Here is an 18,112-nt window from a genome sequence, read left to right on the forward strand (position 1 = left end):
AAAACAAACAAACAAAAAAAACAATAACAAAAAGAAAGCCAAAAAAAAGTCAGAATTCACTTTCTTTCTTTCTTTCTTTTTTTTTTTTTTGAGACGGAGTTTCGCTCCTGTTACCCAAACTGGAGTGCAATGGCGTGGTCTTGGCTCACGGCAACCTCCACCTCCTGGGTTCAGGCAATTCTCCTGCCTCAGCCTCCTGAGTAGCTGGGATTACAGGCACGCGCCACCATGCCCAGCTAATTTTCTGTATTTTTAGTAGAGATGGGGGTTTCACCATGTTGACCAGGATGGTCTCGATCTCTTGACCTCGTGATCCACCCGCCTCGGCCTCCGAAAGTGCTGAGATTACAGTCGTGAGCCACCGCGCCCGGCTTGTCTTCACTTTCAGTTCACAGCTATATACCTCAATGAGGCCAACACCGCTCTGCGTTCTGTCAGCTTCCACTCCAATGCAGTTTTTATACAATCTTCTCCCCACCTGACACATTCTTTCCAATGATGAGATGATATTGTCAAATAATTTACTGAGACAGTGGAAGAATCTGAGACAAATTCCAAATATGCAAACACACTCTTGTCCTCCTCACAGTGGAAAGAGGCCCTGTTACAAACAAGAGCAAGTTCCTTCCCTTGTGTTCTGAACTGAATTCCTCGTTGCGTGTCAAGATCTCACTTCATTAGCTATCCCTTCTCTCCTGAAACACAAACACCTCCCTCTTTGCTGGACATTCCCAGTATCACACAAACATGCTTTAAAAAAAAACAAAAACAAAAACAAAAGTACAAACCCTCCCTTGAGCCCACATCACTCCCTGCAATCGAGCTACTATTCCATTTCCTGTCTTCCCTTCACATCAAAACTACTAACCGGAATTACCTGCGTTTGCTACCTCTCGCTCCTTGCTCAGGCAGCTCTCATTTGGTTTCCATCCCCATCATGTGCCAGAAACTGCTGGCCAGCATGGTACCAATAATGTATTTTTCCCTTTTTTTTTTTTTTAAACTTGGAACACAAACACTTTATTTAAAGGTGCATCTCAATTTATGTGTGGCGGCACAAAATAAAGTAAAGGAGCAGATCGTAACATACCATTCCCATCAGCCAAGTGGTTGAACCCAACATCCAGACCCAGTGAGCAGCCAAGCGCAGCGCAACCTCCGGGCCACCTGGTCTGACTCCAACAGGGTGAGCATGTCGCCCTCGCACATGGGCCCTTTTACATTGCAGATGATGGAGCAGCCTGTGTGGTCCATAAATTCCGTGCACACCTGCGTGCACCGTCCATGAGAGCTGGTCCTGCTCAGGACCTTGGTGACCCTGGCCGGCTTGATAGGCTGCACACGGCTGGTATCCCTGACGGTGGTTTGGTGGCGGTATGGCAAGAGTCTTTTTTTTTTTTTTTTTAAGAGATAAGGTCTCCCTCTTTCACCCAGGCTGGAAAGCAGTGGCAGTATCGTAGCTCACTGCAGCCTCAAACTTCTGGGGTCAAGCAATCCTCCTGCTTCAACCTCCCAAGGTGCTGGGACTACATGGGTGAGCCGCCACACCCAGCCATCATTTCTGTCTTCACCCTACTCAGTTTATCTTTCAGAACATTTTCACTATTGATTTACTCCTACTTCTTAAAGCATTTTACTCTCATCTCGTGATAATCCCTTCTCCTGTTTTCTCTAACTTGCTAGCCATTTTCTTCCAAGGCCCTTTTACTGACTTTTTCTTTTTTTTTTTTTTTTTGAGTTGGAGTCTCACTCTGTTGCCCAGGCTGGAGGCCAGTGGCACAATCTTGGTTCACTGCAACCTCCGCCTCCCTGGTTCAACCAGTTCTCCTGCCTCAACCTCCCAAGTAGCTGGGATTACCGGCACATGCCACCACGCCCAGCTAATATTTTTGTATTTTTAGTAGAGACAGGGTTTCACCATGTTGACCAGGCTGGTCTCAATTGTGTGACCTCAGGCAATCCACCCACCTCAGCCTCCCAAAGTGCTGGGATTACAGGCATGAGCCATCTATCCCCTTTTACTGACTTCTTTACATGGCAATGCAGGAGTGCTTCCTGGCTCATCCATGGTGTATTCTCTCAACTCTTTCTATATTCTCTCCCGTAATCTTACCCAGTCTCTAAATATCCCATTCTTTGAAACTGGGCAGACATTTGTGAATACACTGACAGTAGGGCAGAAGGGACACCATACCTGGACAGAATGCATGTGGCAGTTGGGGCAGCTAAGTATAGCTTCTGAAGACAGAAGAGTTCCTAAGACTGGTTTCACGAGATACAGGTCACAAAGACCCACCGATAAAGCAGGATGTGGAAAAGAAGCCAGCCAAAACCCACCAAAACCAAGACCTTAGTGAAAGAGACCTCCGGTTGTCTTCATTGTTCATTATATGCTAATTATCATTATTAGCATACTAAAGGACTCATTAGCATGGACCCACCAGTGCCAAGACAGTTTACCAATGCAATGGCAATGTGAGGAAGTTGCCCAGTATGGTCTTTAAGTGGGAGGAGCCCTCAATTCTGGGAATTTCCTGTCACTTTCCCAAAAAACTCATGAATAATCCACCGTTTGTTTAGCAAATGATCAAGAAATAACCATAAAAGTAGCCAGCCAGACGCCTTCAGGGCTGCTCTGCCTGCCAGGTAGCCACCCTTTTATTCTTTTACTTTCTTAATAAACTTACTTTCACTTTACTTTGTGGTTCCCTCTTGAATTCCTGAGGGAAGCCAAGAACCCATCTGCTTTCCCAGGCAGAGCCCAGTTTTAGGGTTGGCTCCGTGACACGACTGTATTGTAATAGCAGGAGAACTGGAGAAAAAGATGAGAATTCAGAGAACCACCAAACCAGCAGGGTTACCAATCTGGTTCCTCCAGTATCCCTAAACCTGAACTCAAGCTATCCCAAAACCCAGAAGTGGGCATCAGCACTGACAAGGAGTGACTTTAAGGGCCAATTTGGCAATGTGTGTCAGTGATCTTTAAAAATTCACCCCTTTGACACAGAAATACAACTTCATAAAAGCTATTCCAGGTAAATATTCAGAGGTATACTCAGCGTGATGCAGCATAGGATTATTATGAAAATGACATGAGATAATGCATGTAAAGTATTTAGCACAATTCTTGATACTATAATAAATGGATTATTAAGAGAAAAAAAATTCAAAGGAGCTAAAGTGTCCAATAAAGACATAAGCAAAAAAGAAAGAGATAGCTTTATACACATGACTGCTAACTATACAGCCATTAAAAGCCATGCTATTACAGAAAGAATAATAATCTAATTGATTTAAACATATTGAATATTTTTAAAGAAACCAGAAAAATAAATCATCAGATATCACTGGAGAATGCTGGGCCACTGATACCAGAAAACAGGAAATAATAAAGCATTTATGCTGCCTTTCTATAAAGAACTGTATTTCAGGGTAACAACTATACCTAGTGAATAAAGAAAAGTCTTCAATACAGAAAATTCCAGACAAAATGTGCAAAAGAAATGACGGAACTAGAAAATCACCATTTTGCAAAACCTAATGAAATAATGGGTTCACTCAATGAAGAGCAAGTGGATGGAAAATCCATTAGATAAAAGGTCAATTGAAACACTTGCAAAGAAAGGATCGAGCTGTCATCCCCAATCCCAGGGATCATTCACAGCTTCAGAACAATTGAGAAAGCCACACAGGGTAGGCCCCTGCTGGGGGCGTTCATAAAGCACACAGCACCCCCCATCAAGCTCTCCTGCTGTCCCCCAACCTCTGGAATAAAAGAAGAGAGAACTGAGCATGAACCAAATAAATTTCAGATTGCTCCTAGCATCCATTCTGGAGTATCAGAGAGCTCTGAGACTGGACTAGTTAACAGATAATATTGAACAACTAATTGTATTTACATTCAATATAAAGAATGATATTGTAGCATATTTTAAAAGTCCATTTTGAAATACATACCAAAGTATCTGATATTAAAATAACATGATGTCTGAAGCTTGTTTTAAGTTATTTCACAAAAAAGCAGGCAGCATAGGGTAGAAGTGGAAGAAAGGGGCTGACAAAACTATCTGGCATTAAAAACACTGATGATTACCGAAGCCGAGTGATGGACTAATGGAAGTGCATTGTGCTTCCTCGGGTGTATATATTCAACTTTCACAATAAAATATCTTAAATCATGCTATTAAAAATATTTAATTACACAGAAATACATGACACAAGAACCATGGGAAAATTCAAGATCACAAAGCTAAACAAGGCATGTTCCTGATTTTGCAAAACCATGAGATATGAACCCAGTTTATTAAAGAGTCAAAATCACTGTGGTGAGAATGTGAATAGTTTTTGTTGCTTCTAGGACACACACTCCAGCTGGACTATACTGAGCTCCTTTTCTATTCAAGGAATGTAATTTGACCAGGTCGTGGGAATGGACAGAGACATGAACTTTTATTTCTCTTCCTGCAATTGATAATTGAGGATTTAGTCGGGAGACACTCACCTACTAAATAGGATGCCTTGAATCTAAACTAGGGAGGAAGGGCTGGCCTGAAGCCTTCCAAACACAACCTTACTTCTTAACTGTGCAAATTGGCTGGCTGGGGCCAGGAAACAGAAGCTTCCACGTTCCCTCTGGCACTCACTTTCACACCCCACGACCAAAGTATCCCCCAGTCAAGGAATCCCCGAGTCTCCTCACTCTACTCCTTGGTCAAATCACTGTTCCTAGAGAGACATCTCAACCACACCAATAAATGAAAATCACTGCTTCTAGAATAATTTTAACTTTTTCAAGTGTCCAGCTATTCAAACCTGCATTTTACTTCATATTTGCATACATTTATTTATTCAATCATATTTCCTAAGCTCTCACTCTTTGCAAAATAGCACTAAGTCAATTTGCCAAAAATCTATCTGCTGAATGAACAGCTCACAAAACACTGCCTGTGGGCAGCAGCCACTTCACAGCAGGGGCTGGTGCCAGCTAGAAGGTCAGTGCCTAGGGCCCAGACCACAGGGTCAGCCAGAGAGGCCTTCAGAAGCACACATTGTCCCAGGGTCACTTATTAGGAAAACACGAATGGGATCACGCATAAAGAGTTAGGCTCTACCACTGCGGAGGGAACACACCCCAGCAGCTGCAGCAACACTGAAACTAGAGAAAATTCTCAAAAGCTGATAAAATCATCTCTACAGCATAGATTACCATAAACATATTTATAAGTATATGAATGCTAGTTTCTGGTAAATTTATAACTCAATAAAGATAAGGGCAAGAGAGGGTCAAAGTTTCTTGGGCTCTTGCTGCTCCCTTTCCTCCCTCTACCCAAATGAAAGACCCAGTGAAAGGGGCCGTCTTCCTGTCCTTCAAACCCAGCCTCTAATGTCATTTTCTTAACTAGAAAATACAGGCCTGGCCTGGCGCAGTGGCTCATGCCAGTAATTCCAGGACTTTGGGAGGCCAAGGCAGGCAGATCACAAGGTCAAGAGATCGAGACCATCCTATCAACATGGTGAAACCCTGTCTCTCCCAAAAATACAAAAATCAGCTGGGCATAGTGGCACACACCTGTAGTCCCAGCTACTTGGGAGGCTGAGGCAGGAGAATCGCTTGAACCCAGGAGGCAGAGGTTGCAGTGAGCCTAGATTGTGCCACTGCACTCCAGCCTGGGGACAAGAGTCAGACTCCATCTCAAAAAAAAAAGAAAGAAAGAAAATGCAGGCCTAAGGATGTTAAGTGTCTTGTCGAAGATCATGCTATCTTTATCTAGGAAAGGTCCATGTCATTGATGACCCATATTACATATCATATACCTAATTATATAGAACCGAAGAAAGCCAGAATACTACAACCATGAATAATTCTCTCGTTCTTTTATAGAATGGAAAGTGTTCCTTATTTTCTGCCCATTCTTTTCCACTGAACACACATGGACTCTGTACCTTGACTTCATGAAGGATACCCACGTGGGGATGCACAGTATTGCAGCCATAACATAAGCTATGGAAGCCACTGCCTGGATCCCAGTCCTGATGTCAGAGGTGTTTGAACCAAAGTGACTCCATCTTGAATAGGGGCTGGGCAAAATAAGAAGGAGACCTACCTCCCAGGAGGTTAAGGAATTCTTAGTCACAGGATGAGTCGGAAGTTGACACAAGATAGAGATCATAAAGACCTTGCTGATAAGACAGGTTGCAGTAAAGAAGCCGGCCAAAACCCACCAAAGCCAAGATGCTGACCAGTGACCTCTGGTCATCCTCACTGCTGCAGTCCCACCAGTGCCATGGCAACATCAGGAAGTTACCCTACATGGTCTAAAAAGAAGAAGCATAAATAATCCCTCTTTGTTTGACATATAATCATATAATCAAGAAATAACCATAAAAAAGGGCAACCAGCAGCCCTCAGGGCTGCTCTGTCTATGGAGTAGCCATTCTTTTTTCCTTTACTTTCTTTGCTTTTACTTTAAGGACTCGCCCTGAATTCTTTCCTGTACAAGACCCAAAAGCCCTCTCCTGGGGTCTGGATTGGGACCCCTTTCCAGTAACACCGATACTTCTATTATGCTAGGTACAGCCTTAGGCAAGTTACACAACCGCTGGTAAGCCTGTTTCCTCATCTGTAAACTGGAAATTATCATCCTCATTACCTCCCAGGATTACTGTGAAAATTCTGAAACAATTTTTGTAGCAGGCTACAAAAACACAGTACCCAATAAATGTTACCTGTTATTATTAATTATCAAGATGTACTTCAAACACTCTCTACTTGTAAATACGATCAAAAATTTTGGTTCGACTTAAAAGAAGAAAATCATAAGTTGGCTCTAAAAGCATTTGAAATAGTATGGTAAACCATAGGTTGGATCTAAAAGCATCTGAAATAGTATGGTAACAGGCAAGCTAATCATAGATTGAAATATCTTCATCCACCAAGTTTTGGGTTTTTTCCCCTACATTCAGTAGATTTTAACAACAAGGTAATATTTACGACACTGCTTGCTAGAATTCCTAACCTCGAGTTTTTTTGTTTTATTTTTTAAAAAAGGTCTTGTAGGCCAGGCGCAGTGGCTCACGCCTGTAACTACAGCTCTTTTAGAGGCCGAGGCAGGCGGATCACCCGAGGTTGGGAGCTTGAGACCAGCCTGACCAACATGGAGAAACCCGATCTCTACTAAAAATACAAAATTAGCCAGGTGTGGTGGCGCATGCCTGTGATCCCATCTACTCAGCAGGCTGAGGCAGAATCACTTGAACCTGGGAAGCGGAGGTTGCCGTTAGCCAAGATCGTGCCATTGCACTCCAGCCTGGGCAACAGAGTGAGACACTGTTTCAAAAGTGGGGGGGCCTGCATTATTTGTTTTACTATGTTTATTAAATTCACATCAAAAATAATATTCGTTAAATGAGAGTTAGGGACTTATTCATCATTAATATTCTCCAATTATTGCTGTACTAATTCCCTCGTGCTCTTCCCACATATGCTTCCACACTGTGGCTAATCGAAAGTGAAGTTTGTGGAATCAGCTTTGCAGTCATACACTAGCTAAAAATACTCCTCTTACCTTGGGAAGCGAAAATCACAAGCCTAGATAAACATGGACACTGCAGTTGGGGGGGAAGTTTTGATTCGCCATCAAAACAAATGTTGCAATCCTTTTGCACCATGAAGAAGTAAAATCAGCTATAGTTGCACTGGAGTTTTATTAGGCCTGTGACCACTGACACTATAAAAAGTAAAAGATATTTTATTTGAACAGAACTATACAACGTAAAAGGCATTTCTGCATCTACTGTCAGCTCTGTGAAGTAGGTAGAGCAAGGGTTTATCATCACAACTTCAAAGAAACTGAGAAATGAACAGGTTCTAGAGTCTGTCCAAAGTCATAAGATTGGAAAGGGGCAGGGTCAAAACTGGACGCACACTCTGCTCTCCTGATTTTTATTCCAGGGATCTTCTACTTCTGACTCAGCCAGCAACTCTGGGAAAAGCTTCCGACCAACTTTCTGCATTAGGATATAAAAGAAACAGACCATGTGGTCTGTGCCCTGCAGGAGCTAACAACCTACTTACAATGACCAAAGCCCAAGAAGAAACTTTTTTTTTTTTGAGACGGAGTCTTGCTGTGTCACCCAGGCTGGAGTGCAGTGGCGTGATCTCGGCTCACTGGAACCTCCACCTCCCGGGTTCAAGCCATTCTTCTACCTCAGCCTCCCAAGTAGCTGGGATTACAAGTGCATGCAAACATGCCCAGCTAATTTTTGTATTTTTAGTAGAGACGGGGTTTCACCATGTTGGCCAGGATGGTCTCGATTTCTTGACCACGTGGTCCACCCGCCTCGGCCTCCCAAAGTACTGGGATTACAGGTGTAAGCTACTGCACCTGGCCAAAAAGGAACATTTTTAAAACAGTCTGTTTAGAAGACATTGCCTTAATTAAACATCCTTAGTGGAACTGGGAGGTTGGGAAAGAGAACCAAGCACTCAGGAGTCCATCATATTGCCAAAGAATGTCCTAGGCCTACTAGATGAAGATAATCTGAAGAAAACATGCCCCCTGCCCTTAACTAATAATAATACAGCCGAGCACAGTGGCTCACACCTGTAATCCCAGCACTTTGGGAGGCCGAAGCGGGTGAATCACAAGGCCAGGGGTTCAAGACCAGCCTGACCAACATGGTGAAACCATGACAGGCTGCTCTTGAACTCCTGACCTCAGGTGATTCATCCGCCTTGGCCTTCCAAAGTGCTGGGACTGCAGGTATGAGCTACAGCACCTGGCTCCTTTTGTGTGTTTTTTAATGGTTGAAGGATGAACAAGACAGTTACGATATTTTAAAAGGTGTCAACATAGGTTTCTGTTTCTTCCATGCCACTATGTCTTCTGCAAAATGGAAATTAAAACAGATGTCTTTTCACATTAAATTTTTCTCTGACCTTATAGCTCAGACATAACTATCTAATAAACTTCCCTGATATCCCATTTTATCTACCAACTGAAATAATAGGAGGAAATAAGGCCGCTGACAAGCAAATCTATTATAAAACATTAATGATAATTACTTAAGTTTATGAGGTCCGTGAATACAGACATATCACATATTGTGTATCTCACATACTAATGGACTACACTGGATAAATAAGAAAAAAGTAAATAAGGAGGGCCATTTAAGATCAAATAGAAATGATCATGTCTAGTGTTAAGTACAAAATGCTGCAGGTTTTATAGTAAGAGGAAGACAGCTACAAGGATAAATATCTAGGATTGTTTCAAAGAAAACAAACATGAAGTCCAACAGCTAAACAAATCATTAAGGAAACAAGTCACAAAGCACACAAGGATAATGAACTCCCTGCCCTCATCTACAAAGAAGATGACCGCAGCTCATAAAGGGATTTGGACCAACATAAAGGAGGGTGAAACTCTACTACCCCTGGAGGAATCAAAACTCACTGAACCTAGGTGTGCCTTTGATTTAGACACTCTTACAGGAAGATCCTCTCAGTCTTCAAAAATAAGTGCCTACAATATGTCTTCATGATTGTGTTGAAGAAGTTGACTGTTCTCTGTAGTGAGCTAAGGTGCACATTTGATGCATTTATGTTACTTAACACTAGGAATATTGAGAAGGGTATGGAAAGATGTGTTCCACATCAATCACAGCAAATATGTCATACTGGGACAGCATTTAAAAACTGACTTTGTTATAGAGAGTTCTCAGTAGTAGTCACTACATAGTCTATTAAAAATTATATGAAGTTCAATTTGATTACCATGAAGGCATTTTCTTTTCTGGGGAAGAAAGAGAAAGTAACTATCCAACTTCGCATTTTCTTTTCTGGGGAAGAAAGAAAAAGTAACTATCCAGCTTCGATTTGCCAAAGGCTGAAAATGACAAAAATAAATAGAGAAATGTAACCTAATAAATCTAATGAAGTTTAAAAGAGAATATCATAGAGCATATATGAGGATAACTACCAATCACTTTTCAGGACCTATGGCAGGTTATGAATTTCTTGTTATTTTTTTTTAAAAGATCGTGAAATAAATCAAGATTAAAAGGGAAAAACTATAGAAAGTCAGAAGAAAAAAATGTTTTTTTTAATTTAGTTTTCATATCTATTAAGTTAAATCCACAAAAGTGAATCTAATAGGTGGCAGCTTCTAAAATCACTTGGTTGAAGAGTTTTACTTAAATATTTAAAGCAGTCTCAAAGAAAAGGAATGAGTCACGCAGACCAGAGCTGCTGCTCTGACCTTTCAAGGCACACATCATCAACTCTTCTAGTTGGAAAGAACATCAGTGATCAAGTTCAGCCTCTCCAGGTCTGTGGCCACCCCACCGGATCTTCATTCAGTCTATTTTAACATCTCCAGCGATGATGACACTGTTCCTCTCAAGACCACACATTCCAACACTGGACATTCTATAAGGTATGGCCTCTCTTATGCTGACTTGAAATCATACAAATGGCTAACAAATCTAGCTCCTTCATCCTGAACACATTCAGTCTTCTGCTTCAATGTATATCTCAGGTTTCAATGGTGTTCCTACAGTCAATGGAAAGCTACTGGAAAACTTGGAGAGTGGCTTTAAAAATCCTCCTGGGAAGGAGGGGATGAGTATTTAAAAACATATTTTTGGAGGTATATCTTAACAGGATGTAGAGACTAATTAACTATACGGAGGAGGAAGAGCGGGATAGCTTGGCAAGCTTGTACAACTTCTAGCTTAAGAAACTGGGCAAAGGGCTGTGCTAGATGGTATTATCCACCAGGAATCTAACAATACGTAAGGCAGCAGGTTGAGTTTGGAGAAAAGAAACTATTTTGAAACTATTCCCATATCTATATAAAGATGTTTAAAAGAAAATAGGAGCCGGACATGGTGGCTCATGCCTGTAATCCCAGCACTTTGGGAGGCTGAGGTGGGCGGATCACTTGAGGTCAGGGTTTGGGACCAGCCTGGCCAACAGGGTCTCTACTAAAATATGAAAATTAGCCAGATGTGGTGGCACACGCCTGTAACCCTAGCTACTGGGGAGCCTGAGGCATAAGAATTGCTTGAACCCAGGAGGTGGAGGTTGCAGTGAGAGGAGATCGCATCGCTGCACTTTAGCCTGAGTGACAGTGTGAGACTCTGTCCCAACAACAACAACAAAACACAATATCAAATTAGCACCTGAAATTCACAAGAGAGATCTGAGCTAGGAATTTGAATTTATCAACATGCAGGGAAAGCAACCTTCCAGGTAGATGTTAACATAGACTACATATGAAGCCTGGGGAGAAAGCATTATTTATTTAGTAAGAGTTAGGTGGAAGAAGAAGATCGTATGAAGATGTCAAAAGGCATCCCAAAAGTTAGAAGGCAATCTAAGAAAAAGTATGTAATGGATACTTGGGGATGAATGGTTTTCTGATTGGATAAAATATTATATAGTTGTTTATATTATGCTTTTGAAGTATTTTAAATAGTGAGATTTTTATTAACATTGAATGTAAAACACAACATACTAAATTAAAATACTAATAATGTTTCTGTGTTTTAGGATTCTGGCTCCCCAAAGACAGTATGGAAACCCACGAAAACTTATCATACTTAATGCTAAAAAGAAAGCCACAATAATTTCAAAAGAATCTATACAATGTATACTGTCCTATGATATTTCAATTATTTGCTGTTAAAAAAAAGCACTACCTTTAAAATCTCATATAACTGTAAACTATAGATTTTACCAAATAAACTTTATGTTTAAACAACATTCATAAAGGAAATCATACAATATTTATATATATAATAGATACTGAAAACATTTCTTCACCCTGACAATAATCAACTAGAAATAAAACTAAAGTAAGATTCCATTTCCATTAGCAATAAAATATATGAAGCATCAGGAAATACCTCCGTAAAGGAAACACAAATTCTTTGTGGAGAAAAGTCTAAACTCTATTAAAATGAATAAAAGATTATCTGAATAAATGAAGAGATCTTTCATATTCTCAGATAAAAATGATATTATACGGAAGCAGTCCTCAATTTAATCTACAAATTGAGTAAAATCTCAATTAAACACCTTCATGATTTTTTAAGAAACTCAACAACCTATTCTAAATTTATATGGAGGCCGAGTATGGTGGTTCACACCTGTAACGCCAGCACTCTAGGAGGCCAAGGTGAGGGGATCACTTGAGGCCAGGAGTTCAAGACCAGCCTAGCCAACATGATGAAACCCTATCTCTACTAAAGATACAAAAATTAGCCGGGCACGGTAGTGGGCACGTGTAATCCCAGCTACTCGAGAGGCTGAGGTGAGAGAATCACTTGAACTGGGAGGCGGAGGCTGCACTCAGCCTAGACTGCCACTGCACTCCAGCCTGGGTGACAGGGCAAGACTCCGTCTCAAAAAAAAATAAAATAAAATAAAATAAAAATAAATTTATAGGAAAACTCTAGGGTCCATATTGATGAACTAAGTTAACTTTGAAAAAGGAGATACTTCTTTTGGAGATCATCAGACATTTTGCAAAGTCACATTTATAAGAACCATATGGTACTTGCTGAAGACAGAAACATATACATAAAAGGAAAGAATAGAAACCTCAGAAATAGACTTATCTGTATATGGGAATGACCTAAAGGTAGTATCAAAAATCAATGAGCAAAAGACTATTGAGTAGATGATGCTGGGAAACTAGCTTGTGGAGAAAAAAAACTAGAGCCCTACATTACACCATGCACTGAAGAGGACATTACCTCAAAGACTTAAATGTAAAGGGTGAGATGATAAAGTTAACAGAATAATAGAGAGGGCAGAATTTTTATAGCATAGGAGTAAGAGAATTTCTTAAATGAGACAAAAATAACACAAACCTTAGGTTAACAGTAGATTTGCCTAGGCATGGTGGCTCACACCCGTAATCCCAGAACTTTGGGAGGCCAAGGCAGGCAGTTCATGAGTTCCAGGCCAGCCTGGGCCACATGGCAAAACCCCATCTTTACTTAAAATACAAAAATAATTAGCCGAACATGGTGGTGCATGCCTGTGGTCCCAGCTACTTGGGAGGCTAAGCTGGGAGGATCACCTCAGCCTGGGAAGTCAAGGCTGCAGTGAGCTGTGATCGCACCACTGTACTCCAGCCTGGGCAACAGAATGCGACCCTATCTCAAAAAACAAAAAAAAAAGATTTGACTACATCAAAATTAAGTATTTTGGTTCAACCAAGGCCACTACACATTTAAAAGAAGGATAAATATTAGGGAAGATCTTTTATATCTAAAACTGACTCTATATATCAAGATCCCATGATTACATAGAACTGAATCCTCTCCAAATCATTTAAATAGGAAGAGATTTACTATAGAGTACTACTTGGTTTACGGAATTGTAGAGGGCCTAGATAAAGAGGTTCTAGCATCTTTTTAGAAACTACTCACAAAGCCACCGTACAGGACCAGGCCACCAAAGAAGTGACTGCCTCATCTCCAATCTAAAGTTGTGAGCTATAAAAGCACACTTCCACTGCTAGGAGCAGGATTCCTCATCACTGGATGCTACCCCTGCTGCCGGCCACACCAGCTACATGGGCGAACCAAGCCCCACTTTTGGGCTACGGTAAAGCTAGCACCTGAACACTAGACCCCTGCTAACACTGTCCTGGAAGAATCAGAGTTTTTCAGCTGTGCTTCCAAGTAGAAACAACAGAAGTCAATCTTAGGACTTACTAAGGCCTTCTAAACATGGCATAAATTCATCAAACCTAAATCACATCTGAAATACAACCCACAAGGGAGTCTGAGAAATGTCATTTTTAGATTTCTGGTCTCTAAGCTAAGCAAAAGCCAGGAAGAGGCTTAGTGACAATCTATCGTGTCTCTAAAATTGGTAAAAGAATAATATCTAGACTACACAGGAACCTCAGTGACTAAACAAAGAGAGAGTCAGGAAACTCAACAGAAAAATGTAAAAGGATATGAACAGGCAATTTGCAGAAGGGTAAACCTAAATGGCTAAAAATATACAACAGTTTTTCTCAAAAGCATTATTCAGCAGATAAATACAAAGTAAAACAATGAGATACCACTTTCCCTCATTGGATTAGCGGAAATTGGATAATGCCAATTTGCCACGCTAATGAGGCATAAACTAGAAAGGCATTCTGGAAACTAATCTGACAGCACCTACACCAATTAAACCTTTTATTTAATGTCCTGACAATTCCACTTCCAAATGTATATCCCAGAGAAGTTCTCACATAGCTCTCTGTATGGAAATATTCATCAGAGTGTTTTCTGTGGTGGCTGAGAAATACAGGAATCTAGATGTTCATCATCATGCTAATGTTTAAAATAAATCTAGGGAATGTACCCAGAGCCACCACATTGCACAACTCTAGGGCACCTTACTCACACACAATAAAAGGTGAATAGTGCCCTTGGTGTTGAACTACCCAGGGGGACTTTCATTCTTAGGAATACTATATAACAGTGGGAAGCAAAAAACAAGGTGGAAATCCACCCAGAAAAGTTTGTAGATTTTTTTCAAAGTCAGCTGAGTATGGTTTTGTTCTTTTTAAGAAATAGAATGAGGTCTACAACTCAGAGTGTTTTATAAACCAAACATAAACAGAAATACTATGTACTTTACAAAAATGCATACAAATTCAAAGAGGGCAATACATAAAGCAGTTCTGTATATCTACTAGAGGCTTTGGAATGGGAAGTGAAAATGCAGGGATGGCCGGGTGCAGTGGCTCACGCCTGTAATCCCAGTATTTGGGAGGCTGAGGCGGGCAGATCACGAGGTGAGGAGTTCAAGACTAACCTGGCCAATATGGTGAAACCCCGTCTCTACTAAAAACACAAAAATTAGCTGGGTGTAATAGTGCATGCCTGTAGTCCCAGCTACTCGGGAGGCTGAGGCAGAAGAATCCCTTGAACCCGGGAGGCAGAGGTTGCAGTGAACTGAGATTGTGCCACTGCACTCCAGCCTGGGTGACAGAGTGATACTCTGTCTCAAAAAAAAGAAAGAAAAAGAAAAAGAGAGAAAGAAAGACAGAGAAAGAAAATGCAGGGAGTACAATAAGGACAAAATGAGTTTTGCATGGACTGATGGGTGTCTGTCACAGACTGAATGGATTCTCATGGATACAACTAAATGGATTCTTTTGTTCTCTGAGGACCAAGAAGAAAAAGTGTTAATAATACCTAAAACTACCAGAGAAAACATGAGATATCTGAAAAACCACTGAAGTACTTAGGAAGAGATGAAGAATAGTAGATTCTAAACACTGATGTGACAAAATACAGAGCATTAAATATTAATAGGTATTAAATATATATAATGTCTATTATATATAATACATAATTTACATATGCTAAATAACACAATGTCTATATTAAAATATTTAATATATACATAGTAAAGAATTTAAACTGTAGGCTCAGGATGATAGGGGACCAATGACATGTTTCTATACTGGAACCAACCAGTTCAAATGTGTATTTTAAATAGTTGACTCTCTTGCTTCGTGCAGAATGGAGTAGGGAAGAGGCAGGTTGGGGACAGGAGAAGGTTGAGGAGGCTGTTGATAGGGATTTAAATTAGGAAGGTTACAGGCAATGGAAATAGAAATTAGAAGACATATTAAAGAGATTTAGGCAGAGCAAGACCCTGTCTCAAACACACACACACACACACACACACACACACACACACACAGACACACACACACACGGTCCTACTGTCAGATAATGACAGTCTAACAAATCCAAATCTCCTTCAGCATGAATCAAAAGAATAGAGAAAATAAGAAGATAATTTGGTGTAAAGTATGAGAAGGATGGAGGAATCAAAGAATATGGCAGAGCTGGACAGCAATGGCTTGATTGGGAGACCCGGAAGGAGGGTGTCAAGAAGATGGGAAAAGTAGTAAGTATAGTTTTAGATACAGTGAATATCCTAGGCCTGTGAAACCCAAGTGAGATATGTCTGATGTCCAGAAACAATACAGAAACTACAGACACAAATCTAGCGGTCTATTGGTAACTGACAAAGCCAAGAGGACACATACAAAAGGGAACTGGGGGCTCAACCTCAGGGGCTTAGCCTCAAGCTAAAGCTAAAGCCACATACCAAGGTTTTATTATCCCAAAGTAGATGATATGAAAATGATCTGTGAATTTAGAGTCCAATGAGGCGCCTCAGAGAAATAATCCGAGTTAAAGATTAAAGGCATGAGCCGAGAGCGGTGGCTCACACTGGAAATCCCAGCACTTTAGGAGGCCAAGGCAGATGGATCACCTGAGGTCAGGAGTTCAAGACCAGCCTGGCCAACGTGGTGATACTCCGTGTCTACCAAAAAATGCAATACTTAGCTGGGCGTGGTGGTATGAGCCTGTAGTCCCAGCTACTCAGGAGGCTGAAGCGAGAGAGCTGCTTGAACCTGGGAGGCAGAGGTTGCAGTAAGCTGAGATGGTGCCACTGCACTCCCGCCTGGGCGAGACAGTGAGACCTTGTCTCAAATAAAAAAAAAAAAAAAAGTTAAAGGATCACCTTTTCACTGGTATCACATTGTCAGCCCAGTCACATGTCTCTCAACTTAAATCACTGCAGTTTTTACACAACCCTCTCTGCCTATCCCTAAAATATTGAATCCAACAGAGTCCACATACTTCTGGATTTTTCTAAAAATTGAACAGAGGCAGATCAAACCCTACATCCTGAAAGAAACTGCAAGGATACCATCCACACATTTTGTATCCCCAAGGCCATTTAACCAAAATAGCACGGAAAGGACAGAAGATATAACTGGCTTATAGAAGAACATTTTGGTCAGCTGCAAACTGTACCACTTCCCACAGAGAAGCTCACATAACTTACCTCTCCAAACAGGCAAGTATTGGCTATAAGAAAAAGAAGCCAATTATCTACAAGTATATAGGTTAAAAAATGAGTTGTAAAAGATTATCCCTATTGTTACCTCATTTATCTTATTATACTTATAAAATATAAAGCTTGTATCTCAAAAATGAAGAGACTAATTGCCTACAAAACTCTCCACAGAGTATTCAAATGCATTTATTTGGGATCCTGAAATAGTTCTATTCTAGTCCATTTGCTTCTTAATGGGCTCAAACAAGCTGTAATTGTTTAAGGCCAGTGAGACTATTTTTTTTTTTTAAATGTAACAAACCTAAGAACTCTCAAAACCTTTTACCCTTCCAGTTTCTAAGAAATTTTTAATATCAATGCACATTTCTAAATGGAATGCCAGACTCATAAAAATTCAGTAGCATATTCAATTGTAGGAAAAATTGAAAACATAACAAAAACCAATATATTAAAGTATATTGAAGAAAATTAATAGTACTGCTTTTATTGAGCAGTTTAAACTGTAAGGAAAAATGCAAAGCCTATAATCCACCCAAGAACAAGAGATGACTTACATTGCAGATGATGAACTAAAAGTAATTCAATATATTTTGTACCAATATTAGAAAGTCTTCATATACTCTAAATCTTCGAGTCATATATGATATAACATAGCTTTCCATTTCATATATTTTCATAACAACACAGGATCAACCACTATACACAATCACTACATCAGTGTTCAAAAATACAAGGTCCTATTGAGACCAGCCTGGGTAACAAAGTGAGAACTGTCTCTCCAAAAAAAAAAAAAAAAAAAGACTTTTAGCCAGGCCCCCAGTGGCCCATGCCTGTGGTCCCAGCTATTTGGGAGGCTGAGGTGCTGAGGTGGGAGGACTGCTTGAGACCAGGAGTTTGAGGCTGCAGTGAGCCATGAGCATAACACTGCACTCCTGCCTGGTGGCAGAGCAAGACACTGTCTCAAACACACACACACACACACACACACAACACACAACACAGACACACACCCCACACACACAACACACACACACAGACACACCACACACCACACACAACACACACACAACACACAACACACACACACACACACACACCACACACACCACATACACCACACAACACACACATACCACACACATCACACAACACACACACCACGCAACCCACACACACACCACACATATGCCACACAACACACACGCGCACACA

The 18,112-nt window shown here is 40.7% G+C and overlaps 2 protein-coding genes across 2 annotated transcripts in view; both read right to left on the minus strand.

Moving 5' to 3' along the window:
• Nucleotides 1-18,112, minus strand: part of FMN2 (formin 2) — a 383,202-nt gene that overhangs the window by 352,425 nt on the left and 12,665 nt on the right. The window lies entirely within an intron of this gene.
• LOC108306866 (40S ribosomal protein S28-like) lies at nucleotides 1,099-5,993 on the minus strand. Its single transcript, XM_037739850.1, has 2 exons — nucleotides 5,944-5,993; nucleotides 1,099-1,354 (listed from the first exon to the last, which is right to left on the minus strand). The coding sequence occupies exons 1-2, from the start codon at nucleotides 5,991-5,993 to the stop codon at nucleotides 1,099-1,101; spliced, it is 306 nt and encodes a 101-aa protein (XP_037595778.1).

This window comes from Cebus imitator, unplaced genomic scaffold (genome assembly GCF_001604975.1).
Source record: "Cebus imitator isolate Cc_AM_T3 unplaced genomic scaffold, Cebus_imitator-1.0 Scaffold75, whole genome shotgun sequence".
Classification (NCBI taxonomy): domain Eukaryota; kingdom Metazoa; phylum Chordata; class Mammalia; order Primates; family Cebidae; genus Cebus; species Cebus imitator.